Raw genomic sequence first — 12,501 nt, 5'->3', positions numbered from 1 at the left:
GTGTATTCTTTTTTCCAAGAGTTCAAAATGGCATTACAGGTAGAATTTTTTTTAAAGAAAATAATATTGTCACAAATAATCATCACTAATGATCACTTCAGTTCAGTTCAATTCAGTCGCTCAGTCATGTCCGACGCTTTGTGATCCCATGAATCGCAGCATGCCAGGCCGCCCTGTCCATCACCAACTCCCAGAGTTCACCCAAACTCATGTGCATCGAGTTGGTGATGCCATCTAGCCATCTCATCCTCTGTTGTTGTCCCCTTCTCCTCCTGCCCCCAATCCCTCCCAGCATCAGGGTCTTTTCCAATGAGTCAACTCTTCGCATGAGGTGGCCAAAGTATTGGAGTTTCAGCTTCAGCATCAGTCCTTCCAATGAACGCCCAGGACTGATCTCCTTTAGGATGGACTGGTTGGATCTCCTTGCAGTCCAAGGGACTCGCAAGAGTCTTCTCCAGCACCACAGTGATAACCTATATTTTCATAGCACGGTGTGATTTTTAGAACATTTTCTATTTGCTCTTAATCCAGTATTCTGGCCTGGAGAATTCCATGGACTGTATAGTCCATGGGGTTGCAGATAGTCAGGCACCACTGAGTGACTTTCATTATCTTCTTACTACTTACCCCACCTGATCGATAAGGGCTGTAAATCCCATTTTACAGATAAGGAAACTGATGCCACAGATGTTAAATTACTCACCCGAGAATAGAAGCAAGAACTTGGATCTTCCCTCCTGGTGTCTTATCAAATTGTTTCACTTGTATTCTTTCATTTCATGCTTGCACACAGCTCACTGGCAGGACCAGAGGATCTTAGCTCCTGGTTGAACTTAAAAAATATTGTTCCATAAAGCCTGTATTAAAAAGCACATGGCAGGAACTTCCCTGGCAATCGAATGGGTAAGATTCCGTACTTTGAATGCAGGGGACGTGGGTTTGATCCTTGGTTGGGAAACTAAGATTCCACATGCCGCGTGGTGCCGGCAAAACCAAAACACAAAAAGCACGTGGCAAGGAATTCCCTCATCGCCTGGTGGTTAGGGCTTGGTGCTTTTACTGCTCTGCACTGGGTTCAATCCCTGCTCCAGGAACTGAGATCCTTCAAGCCAAGCAGTGCTGCCAAAAAGAAAAAGAAAAGAACAGAAAAAGAATGTGGTGGGAGGGGGTTTCAGGATGGGGAACACATGTACACCCATGGCTGATTCATGTGAATGTATGGCAAAAACCACCACAATATTGTAAAGTAATTAGCCTCCAATTAAAAAAAAAAAGTATGTATATGGGTAAAACGGAATCACTCTGCTATACAGCAGATTGGCACAACATTGCAAATCGACTATACTTCAATTAAGAGTAAATAAAATAAAAAACACGCAGTCTGTTTTTTAAGTATTTTGTGAGTATTAATTGTGCCAACCTCTTTTTAGGGCAAATATTCAAACTCCAGGTGCTCACCATGGGCACACACTGTGCTTCTCTGAAGACTTTATTCGTGTCTTCATTTTACAGATACCCGTTGTAATCATTTATGTGTGCTGGTCTGGTCACTCTGGGTGATACAACGATGTCTCTAGCATAGACTTTGCCCTCGAGTTTATCATCTTGCAGGAAGCTCAGACGCATACACACAAAAGGGGAAGTGATAAATGAAGTGTAGACTGAGCTTCCAGAAGTTCTAAGAAACTTTACTTTGTGACATAAGTTTTGCTGACTTGGAAAGTGCTGCTAAACGCTGGAGCTTTGGGTTTGTTGTTTAAGGCTGTGTCTCTTAACAAACCAGGGCACAGAGAACTGCTGCGGTTTTCAACAGTGAAACTAAAGCTTCTGTGTTGTAGGAATTTCCTCGAAATTTCTTTGAAACATACTGAAACCAAGTACACACTCTCACCTCTTGCTTCCTGTTGTCAGGGTCCACCCCGGCTTACGGGAAACTACAGGTATCTGTGTTGCATTTCAAAGAAAAATTTGGTTAATTTTTTTCAGCTTTTAAAGAGATCCAAAATGACCTTACATTGTAAGAAAAGTGTGGTGTGTGGGTTTTTTTTTTTTTCACAAAAGTCTATAAAAGTCAAAGACTTCTGAGTCAAATAATGTGGTTATATGTGGATAGCATCCCTGAATGGCACACTTATTTCACTCAACTAAAATAGTAGCTCTGATTATTACAGAAATGAATCAGACGTGTGCTTTATCTTTAGAAGAGAGGTCTGACAAAGTGGGCTTTGCGGTAAAGGTTGCTATAATTATAGAATAGAATGTAGTTCCATAGTTTCCATTTATTAAAAATGTAAATGCTTTTAATACCAAAGGTGCATGTCCTCTGCTAACCCAGACTGTTAAATGGTTTCTTTTTTTTTTTTTTTTTTGTTAAATGGTTTCTTAAAGAACGAGAGAGAGATGACTTCCCTGTCGGTCCAGTGGTTAAGACTCTGAGCTTCTACCACAGGGAGCAGGGGGTTCCTCCCCTGGTGAGGAACTGAGATCCCACAGCCACGAGGTACAGCCCAAAAAACAGTTAGCCCAGGCACTTAATAGAAATGATGATAGTAGTAAGTGCGTGCCATTGACAGTCTACAGTTATTTCACCGTTAACAGTCCAGCTGTTTTCTCCCAGCCCCAAATCACCCTCTAAGGTGAGCAGGGGTAATGTTGGGGAAGTCTTCTCCCAGGTCTCTCCACTTCCAGGCTCTGCCAAGAGAGTCTGCAGGCCTGGAGGAGGAGGAAGGGTGGTACCCAGAGGTGCCAGCTTCTGGGAGCCTCTAAGATCTGATAGCCCCAACCTCTCCCCCTGGTCCCCTCAGCACTGGGGACTCCCCGAGGTGACTGTGTCAGCTCCGTGTCCCCTTTTTTGTTTGGGTTCTCCAGTGCCCGTTTAACCAGTTCCTTCTATTAAATTCTCTGTTAAAATACCTGGGGTGGTTTGTTTTCCTGACTGGACCTTGATTAATGTAACCTTTACTCTCTCAAATTATAAGGCAGCTATTATCAGGCATATTTTACTGATGAGCAAGTGGAGACTTAGGGTACAGCGGTTTGTGTAAAGTTGCACAGCCGCTAGTACAAGATCCAAGACAGGTCCACCTTCCGTTTTGAGATCCTCTGCTTTCCATTCCTTCTCGTCCTTTCTCTTGCTTAACTTCCTCCCTTCCTTTTTTTTTTTTTTTTAATAATTTTATACCAAAAGGAAAAGGACTTCTCTGGCAGTCCAGTGGTTAAGACTTTGCACTTCCACTGTAGAAGATATAGGTTCAACCCTGGTCGGGGGACTAAGATCCCACATGCCCCTCTGCACAGCCCAAATAATAACAATAATAATTTTATCCTTAACAGAAGAACTGCAAAGGTAGTGGGAAATTCTGGTATACCCTTCACCCAGCTTTCTCTGATGTTAACGTCTTATACAACCATGAAGCATTTATCCAAACTAAAAATTAGCATAGTAACATTACTATTTTTCAAAGCTACAGATTTTATTAGGAGTACACCAGTGTTTCCATTAATGTCTTTTTTGTAGTTCCAGATTACCTTTGGTTGTTATGTCTCCTTTATCTCATCCAATGTTTCTGTTTTTCCTTGTTTTTCATGACCATGACAATTTTGAGATGCACTAGTTAGATATTTTGTAGATCTCCCATCAGTTTGGGTTTTCTTGTGATTAGATTAGAATTACGGTTTTGGAGGAAGAACACCACAGATCTAAGTGCCCTTCTCATTGCATCAGGTCAGAGGCACACAGTAGTTCATGCTACTCGAAGTGATGGCAACCTTGATCGCTTAGTCAAGGTGGGTGTCTGTCAGGCTTACCCACTATAAGTCTTTCCTTTTCCATAATTTATTTGTTTAGAAGCTAGTTACTAAATCCTCTTGCTGAACTTTTGACTTCCCACTTAATCCTCGGGCTCTGCTTTCTTGGCAGATTATTAACTAGTGCTTAAAGAATCTTTGTATTAATTGACTAGGCTGAGAATTATAAGCCTAGGAGCCAGACTAACCATGCTAAGATTTATGGCTGTGTATTACTTCTTGGAAAATTATTAGCTGTTGCACCATTTTTGCCTTGCACTATGTTTAAACATGGAACTTGGCTATTTTTAGTCTCAGAAAGCTTATGGTTAATGCTAGGACACCTTCTTTTACTTGATGAACTGGAATTACCTCTGACAAGCCCAGAAAGATGATCAGAAGCCCAGGGTCTTAATAGCATGCAGGAAATCAGTAAAAAGCATAAGAGACAGAGAGAAGTGGTTGCTGAGAAAATTGGAAGGAAAATTGGAAGGGCTGAAGGATGCGGTTCGAGGAGTGGAGATTTACAAGGATGAATGAGAGGTGACAGGTAACAGATGGAGGGACACAGAGATCTCAGGTAGGAGGTCAAAGAAAGGTTAAGGATGGAACATAGGATGAGAGAGAAGCCTGTGACGTGAATCAGCCTTGAGGCTGGACTCTAGACTTGATATATTATAAATATTTGTAGTTTGTCCTGAGATTCACCATCTAGGATATAAGATTTATACTTCTAGCTCTAGATTTCATTATGGACAGACTTTAAGTGACCTTAGGCCTCAATATCAGAGAAGGCAATGGCACCCCACTCCAGTACTCTTGCCTGGAAAATCCCATGGACGGAGGAGCCTGGTAGGCTGCAGTCCATGGGGTCGTTAAGAATCGGACACGACTGAGAGACTTCCCTTTCACTTTTCACTTTCATGCATTGGAGAAGGAAATGGCAACCCACTCCAGTGTTCTTGCCTGGAGAATCCCAGGGACGGGGGAGCATGGTGGGCTGCCGCCTATGGGGTCGCACAGAGTCGGACACAACTAAAGTGACTTAGCAGCAGCAGGTCTCACTATAATATATTTAATATGTAAACCAGAGAAAGTAGTTCAGTTGGTTTATATAGCCTTGGCTAATCACTGTTATTAAGGAGTGACTGAAGAATAATCAGAGCTCTCAAAACTTTTGGAGGCTTAGCAAGACAAAATGAAGCAGATGGTGCCTTGTTAAATTAGCTACAAATTACAGATCTTAATATTAACAATTTAGAAATGAAAACTATCAGACATATGCTATAGGCTTTTATTTTATGCTATTTTGTTCTAATTATATGGGATTTCCATATCTCATGATTGACTAAACAAAATAAAATCTTATTAGAGTTTTTGAGTCACTAATGGCCTTCTTCCTAAGCCTGAGGCTGTATCTGCAAATATGTAGCTTAGCCAAGATAACAGACCTCACCTGGGCTTAGAATTCTGTATTTGATTGGCTTGGTGGTGATTTAGTCACTAAGTCTGACTATTGCAACCCCATGGACTGCAGCCCACCAGGCTCCTCTGTCCATGGGATTCTCCAGGCAAGAACACTGGAGTGGGTTGCCATTTCCTTCTCCAGAGGATCGTCCCAACCCAGGGATCGAACCTGGACTCCTGCATTGCAAGCAGAATCTTTACCGACTGAGCTACCAGGGAATTGGCTTAGAAATCTGTATAAACTTAACTGTTTCTATATTTCATACTATTATTCTTTTTCTGAAGCTGAGATTCCTTTTTTTTTTTTTTCCAAGATTTTTAAAAATGTGGACCATTCTTTTTAAAGTCTTTTGAATTGGTTGCAATATTGCTTCTGTTTCATGTTTTGGTTTTTTGGCCACGAGGCATGTGGGATCTTAGCTTCCTGACAAGGGATCAGACCCCCACCTCCTGCATTGGAAGGCCAAGTCTTAACTGCTGGACCACCAGGGAAGTCCCTGAAAAGCTGAGATTTCTAACACAGCAGACTTCAGATGTGATCAAGTGCATTCAGGGTGGTGTGGCCGTACACAATAGCAGACCTCAGAGCATATTTCCCTTCTAGCAATTTGAGAGATGGAGACTTGAAACTCTTGTAATTGATCTTGAATCTTATATAGGTAGTTTACAGTCAGTATACTTCAGGAGGGGCACAGGTGGGCAGCTTGGAGTTTTTCAACTTGAACATCAACTTAGTTTTGAGTTTAGGTTTTTAAATATTTATTTACTTGTCTGTACCAGGTCTTAGTTGTAGCATGCGGGATCTTCTATCTTCATTGCAGCATGTGGGATGTAGTTCCCTGACTAGGGATTGAACCCAGGCCCCCTGCATTGGGAGTGCGGAGTCTTAGCCACTGGACCCCCAGGGAAGACCCAGTTTTTAGTTTTGAAATATAGACTGGGGAAGACTTTAGTCCACTTGGCCTTCTTAATAATTGGCCTTTTGAAAATGCCTCTGTGTTAGAAAAAAAAAAAAAAGACTGGAAAACTAACGCTTGGTGGCATTAGAACATTCATGTAAAAAAAAAAAATTCATATGCTTCTTTGGGAAAAAAACATGTTGTGTATTTTAAAATGTCTATTTTGGCTGATGCTGGTGCTTATCCTTCTGGGCACATTTTTTACATACAGGATTAGGCATCTTGAAATCTCTTACTTAAAAGTGAATTCTTATTTGTAGACTAAGTTACCAGTCTCCTGACCAGGTGAAATCTGAAAGTCAGGCATCTAGAATAGAATGATGGTCTGAAGGGAGTCATTTCTCTGATGATTAGTCATTATTTACCAACTTAACTGGAGGGAAAAGATGACGGTGTCTGCTTTACTAAAAGCCCTTTTTTTCCCCTTTTAATGCTCCTTAAAATTAGCCGGTGTTAGGCAGAACCCTCTGTATCTAAAAGTCAGGAACCGGAAGTCAAGTAGGTTTCACTTGTGATCAAAACCACATATTTGATGCACTTGATGTCAGAGTGCACAGAACCCATTGCCTGGTCTGAGTACTCCTGAGCAATGTGAGTCAAGACCCAGATCATAATAGAGGGAGAAAATGGGTCTGTGATGGTTGTTAATGGAGACCTGGGCGATTTTGTGATGGGTGCTTTTCTCTGCAGTGGATCTTTCATGCTCTGTCATCACCTGTCAAGAGAGAACTGGGTTATTGGGCATACCCATAGTAGGGCTTAAGTATTTTGGAAAGGTCAACCTGAGAGGCGATATCATGTAGCCAGGACATTGGTCCTGTGTGCCCCTTGCCAGGGGGCCTGGCAGAAGAGTTAACAGATTATAAATAGACTGCCCTCTTGGAGGGATTCCTTTGGTAACCAGACCTGAACACAGAGCATCTTTGAGTCAAGGTCAAAGATGTGACCTTGTGACCCCCTCTCGGTGTCTCCCTCACATCTTCAATTTGAGTGGAAAGGATGTCTTTTCACATCTTGTCAGCTTTGTGGTTACCAGCCTTTCTACACAAGTGATTGATTCCTCATGAGGATTGGATGGAAAATTAATGTAAAGGGGTTTTACTGCTGTAAATATAGCTCATTGACGTTTTGGTGGACAGCAGGCACAATACAGCCTGTCCCAGGGCTACAGCTGGTTAAATAGGGAAATTTGTATTCATTTCACAGCTTTCAACCAGAGTAAACTGTTCTCCCCAACACGGATCTTAAGAAAATGTTCTGAAATATCACCAGTCTAAAAATATCCACTGGTAAAGTTTTAGACACACTGTGTAACTGAGAAGAGGGGAAGTAGAGAAGGCTGAGAAAATAACCAAACATCAAATAAAAAGGAACTGAAATTTAAATAGAAAAGCCCTAAAATCTATAAAAGCAAGCACTTATGTAAAAGAGTGCTGTAAATGAGCTATTCATATGACCCCAGATGTTGATTTCCATATTAACTATTATTTGTTTCTCTGACACAAGTGTTACATGTCTGCTATGTATAAAATCAGTACTTTTCTATTTTCATCATAGTTTGTCTAAAAATAATTTCCTTTCTCTTCAGAAGCAGATTTTTGGCATTCGGGGCTTTTTGCTTCGTAAATAAAAAACTGCGTTAGGTTGTATTCATTTGTTTTTCTTTTATGTCCCTCTCCCTTTTTTCCTATTAAGTTTCTTTTCAGGGAATGTGTATTGTGTGATTGTTTGTAAGAGTGAAAACTGGAGATAGAGCAGGTGTTCCATCAATAAAAGATTAGTGAATGCATGATGGTCTGAGATAGACTTCTCTAGAAAGGAACCAGGGCTCCTTGGAGACATGGGGTTCGAGGAAGGGGACAGAAAAGCAGAAGGTGAACCTGGAGTGTCTTTCTGTGCCAGAAAGTAAGCAAGTGCTTCAACAAGTGATTGGGGCGGGTACCCCCATGGTGGTCCTGTGGTTAAGAATCCACTTGCCAGTGGAGGGGATTCGGGTTCGATCCCTGGTCTGGGAACTAAGATCCCACATGCCACAGGGCAACTAAGCCCATGCACCAAAACTCCTAGGGGCTGCAACGAAGACCCAGCACAGCCAAAAATAAATTAATAGGCAGTTTTTTAAAAGTGATGGGGGCAAGTCTAAAGGACCCAGGAGCCATTGAGTGAGCTCCTGCAGGCCATATCCAGGCTGCTCTGTGGGTGTGTGGTCAGGCCCAAAGTTAATGGCAAATGTCAGCAAATTGTGTACCTTTGAAAACCCTTTTTATTTAAATTAATTATTCATTTTTATGACTGGATTATAGTCCCTTTTACAGACTACTGGGAATCACCCAATAATTTACAACTGAAGTAAGATGTTCTGTAATCTCATATGCACTGGGACCATATTTTTTTACAACAAAAATGTGCAAAAGTAGGGGGTAGTTTAACAAAATATTTGAAATTAGGATGGCTAGAAAATTTAGGATACATGGCTGATATACACATACACATATGTGTGTATAAATATATACATATGTGTTGTGGTGGTGTTGTTCAGTTGCTTAGTCGTGTCTGACTCTCTGTGACCCCATGAACTGCAGCATACCAGGCTTCTGTGTCCTTCACTGTCTCCCTGAGGTTGCTCAGATTCATGTCTATTGAGTCAGTGATGCCATCCAACCATCTCATTCCCTGTCACCCCCTTCTCCTCCTTCCCTGTCTTTCCCAGCATCAGGGTCTTTTCCAAAGAGTCAGCTCTTGGCATCAGGTGGCCACAGTATTGGAGCCTCAGCTTCAGCATCAGTCCTTCCAGTGAATATTCAGGGATGAACATGTACTGCTGCTGCTGCTGCTAAGTCGCTTCAGTCGTGTCCGACTCTGTGCGACCCCATAGACGGCGGCCCACCAGGCTCCCCCGTCCCTGGGATTCTCCAGGCAAGAACACGGGAGTGGGTTGCCATTTCCTTCTCCGATGCATGAAAGTGAAAAGTGAAAGGGAAGTCGCTCAGTCTTGTCCGACTCTCCGCGACCCCATGGTCTGCAGCCTACCAGGCTCCTCCATCCATGGGATTTTCCAGGCAAGAGTACTGGAGTGGGGTGCCATTGCCTTCTCCATGAACATGTACACACATGTTCATATCCATATCAGATCTCTGTAAACTGGCAATTCCACATTCGGTCACCAGGTGGCGCCTGGCTGGTGTAAGAAAAATGTACAAGGAAACTGAACACCAGGATAAAAGGCCAATGAGCTTTGTGCTCACAAAGTCTTCTTCAGCAACCCCTGGGAACTCATTGAAAGAGTTTCTGTGGCTGAGTGCTATACAACCTCCTCCGTGAAGCCTTCCAGAGTACCTCAGCCAGAAACAGTAACTTCCTTATAGTTGCCCTTTTGTTTGGCTTTTCTCTGCTTAATGTTCCGTTTTTTTGTGTAGCAATATGATCTTCCTTATATGCTGCTTCCTGAAAGAGCAGGACGTTGTCTTTTCCACTTGAAGTCTCTCTTTACACCCAGCACTGAGGGTTGCGGATAAGACTCTGATTGGGTTAATGAAAGGCTGCTAAGGCAGAAGCTTTGGTAGGTAGGAGCCTACAAACCGGGTTAGTTTCTCCTAAAGAGATTTTCAATGGTTTTCTTTTGTGGTGGGGGAGAGAGGTAAAGAGCTAAAATGTAAGCATGGATTTAATTATACTATAAAGGCTGTATGCTTAGTCACTCAGTCATGTCCAGCTCCTTGCGACCCCATGGGCTGTAGCCTGCCAGGCTCCTCTGTCCATGGGATTCTTCAGGCAAGAATGTTGGAGTGGATAGCCATTCCCTTCTCTAGGGAATCTTCCCGACTCAGGGATTGAACCTGAGTCTCCTGCATCGGCAAGCAGGTTCTTTACCACTGAGCTACCAGGGAAGCCCACTACAAAGGATAGTTTTGTCTATATAAACAGTTGATCCCGGGATGTCTTTCCTTGAGCGCTGAATAATTTGCATTCCATTGCCAGTTATCATCAGATGTTATATTCTAAGTGGGAGATGAGGAACACTAGCTTTCCCCCCACCCTTTCCTTTTGTTTTTCTTCTTTGGGGGGAGGGTGTGGAGAAGGGGCAAAGAATGAAGGGAGAACCTCTAATTTTTTTTTTTTAATTCAGGTAGAAGTTATGGATAACTCTCAAATACCCGTGCAAATAAATATGATTAACTTTGCTACTCCAGAAAAAAATTTTAATCCCAAAGTCATTTATTTTGGCTTTAGAATAGACAAGCATTTGTGTCGGGATTTCCTGCCTAATTACTTTTTGCTTAAGCTTATTTAAGAATTGTTTTAAATTCCTTTAGTGTGACAGCCCAGCAAAATGGTCGGGGGTGGGGTGGAGAAATGGGCCACAGATGGGGTTTGAACCAGGATTTCAGCTTTCCTATATAAAAGCCTCCTGATACGCTGCATGCAGGAGAGCAATGTTGAAATTAGCTTTCTGGAGAACAATTTGGCAACATAGTTTTAAGAGTCTTAAAAATATGCTTACTCTTTGATCCAGTAATTCCACTTCTAGGAATTTGTCCTAAGGAAATAATCAAGCAGGCACGCAGAAATGTAGGGACAAGGCATTCACCGTGACATTTAAGGGAAAAAAAAGTAAAACCCCAACTGGAAACATTGAATAATGTGGAATTGATTAAAGTAGACCCCGTCTTCATTGTGGCATGCTGGATCTTTAGTTGCGGCATGTGGGATCTAGTTCCGTGACCAGGGATCGAACTGCAGTGGGAGCGTGGAGTCTTAGCCAGTAGACCACCAGAAAGTGTTAGTTGCTTAGTCATGTCCAACTCTTTGCAACCCCATGGACTGGGGCCCGCCAGGCTCCTCTGTCCATGGGATTCTTCAGGCAAGAATACTGGAGTGGGTAGCCATTCCCTTCTCCAGGGGATCTTCCCGACCCAGGGATAGAACCCGGGTCTCCTGGATTGTAGGCAGATTCTTTACCATCTGAGCCACCAGGGAGGCCCAGACCACCAGGGAAGTCCCTCAATGTATTCTCTTAAGGGTCACATTCATACACATGAAGTATCAGCGATCACACTGAATATACAAAATCAGATGTATAATACCATAGATTCAATTATATTTCCCAAGTAAAACAGTTATAGTCAGCAAAAATCCATGAAAGCATAGAGTTTCGTGTGGATGTTCAGTTTTCTGAAAGCAGCAGAAGGGACCAGACTCTTCAGAGCTAGGAGGGCCACGTTTTTGCAAAGCTTCAAACACTAGTAGGTTTTCGGGAAACTGTATATAAAAAATGTTTACTGCCCAAGTGATATTATAAGAATACCAGGAGCATTGTAGATCACCCTGATTCATCTTCTCCAAGCAATTCCCAATTAAATGTTTTAGTGTGTTCCCCTTTCTTATTTCCTCATTGTTATCACCTCACAACTCCAAACCCAGATGTCTAAACGGGGAGAGAGAGTGAAAGTGTAAGGTAAACGATGGACAATTGAAAACCTTTGATAACTCTAGAAGAGCTCCTGGCTCATGGTTTTTTTTTGTTTGTTTGTTTATTTTCTAAAAACCCTCTGCTTTATATGATCAGCTGCAGAGGAAATTTGTTTTTCACTGTTTGCGGGCCTTCAGTGTACACACATTGGGGTTCTTTTGTGTTTGCAGTTCCTAAATTCTTCAGACACCATGCAGCTTCGCCGAAGGACCTTGCAGGTCCGGCTCCGCGTGGTGTAAGGTCAGGCGGAAAAGCCTTTTGTGATTAACTCGGCCACCATGTGTTGCATGGTATTTGGAACTGCAGCAGGAGCTTTTATTAGTTGTCCACATTTTGAATGCTGACTCACATAAGCTTCATCTAATGGGAAAGGCAGATAAATGTAGCATTCTGGACGCCAGAAGGCTCCCACCCTGCCCTCCCAGCAGCTATGACCTTGAGCAGGTTCACTTACTATGGTGATCCGTCTTTCTAAACACACTGTCTTCTCCCACTTTGTCTCTGACACAGTTTCCTTATGCAGCCCCTCCTCCCCAAGAACCAGTGAAGACTCTGAGGAGCCTGATCAACATCCGAAAGGACACACTAAGACTCGTCAAGTAAGTTCAGGTTCCCAGCTGGGGCCAGGTTCCAGGGGCCCTTCTTCAGGCAGGGGCAGCCGACTCCCCAGGGGACCCACAGAACTGTTTCTGCCAGACCCAGAGCCCGGCCTCCAGGCCATGGGCTGCTTGCATGAGATGCGCCTGGATCGTTCACAACTTTCTGAGACAGTCAGTGTTGGTGAGGAGCCTTCTCTTTTCTGAAAGCCATCGTGGTTAT

The 12,501-nt window shown here is 42.8% G+C and overlaps 1 protein-coding gene across 3 annotated transcripts in view; it reads left to right on the top strand.

Moving 5' to 3' along the window:
• RNF157 (ring finger protein 157) overlaps positions 1 to 12,501 on the top strand; it is a 74,851-nt gene that overhangs the window by 35,519 nt on the left and 26,831 nt on the right. For all 3 annotated transcript variants that reach the window (XM_055575188.1, XM_055575190.1, XM_055575189.1), the window contains one exon: positions 12,193 to 12,281. In XM_055575188.1, the coding sequence (XP_055431163.1) occupies positions 12,193 to 12,281 (89 nt within the window). The remainder of the gene's footprint in view (positions 1 to 12,192; positions 12,282 to 12,501) is intronic.

The sequence above is a fragment of the Bubalus kerabau genome, chromosome 4 (assembly GCF_029407905.1).
Source record: "Bubalus kerabau isolate K-KA32 ecotype Philippines breed swamp buffalo chromosome 4, PCC_UOA_SB_1v2, whole genome shotgun sequence".
NCBI lineage: Eukaryota > Metazoa > Chordata > Mammalia > Artiodactyla > Bovidae > Bubalus > Bubalus kerabau.
The sequence above is the reverse complement of the archived record's forward strand: the minus strand, read 5'-3'. Positions and strand labels throughout refer to the sequence as shown.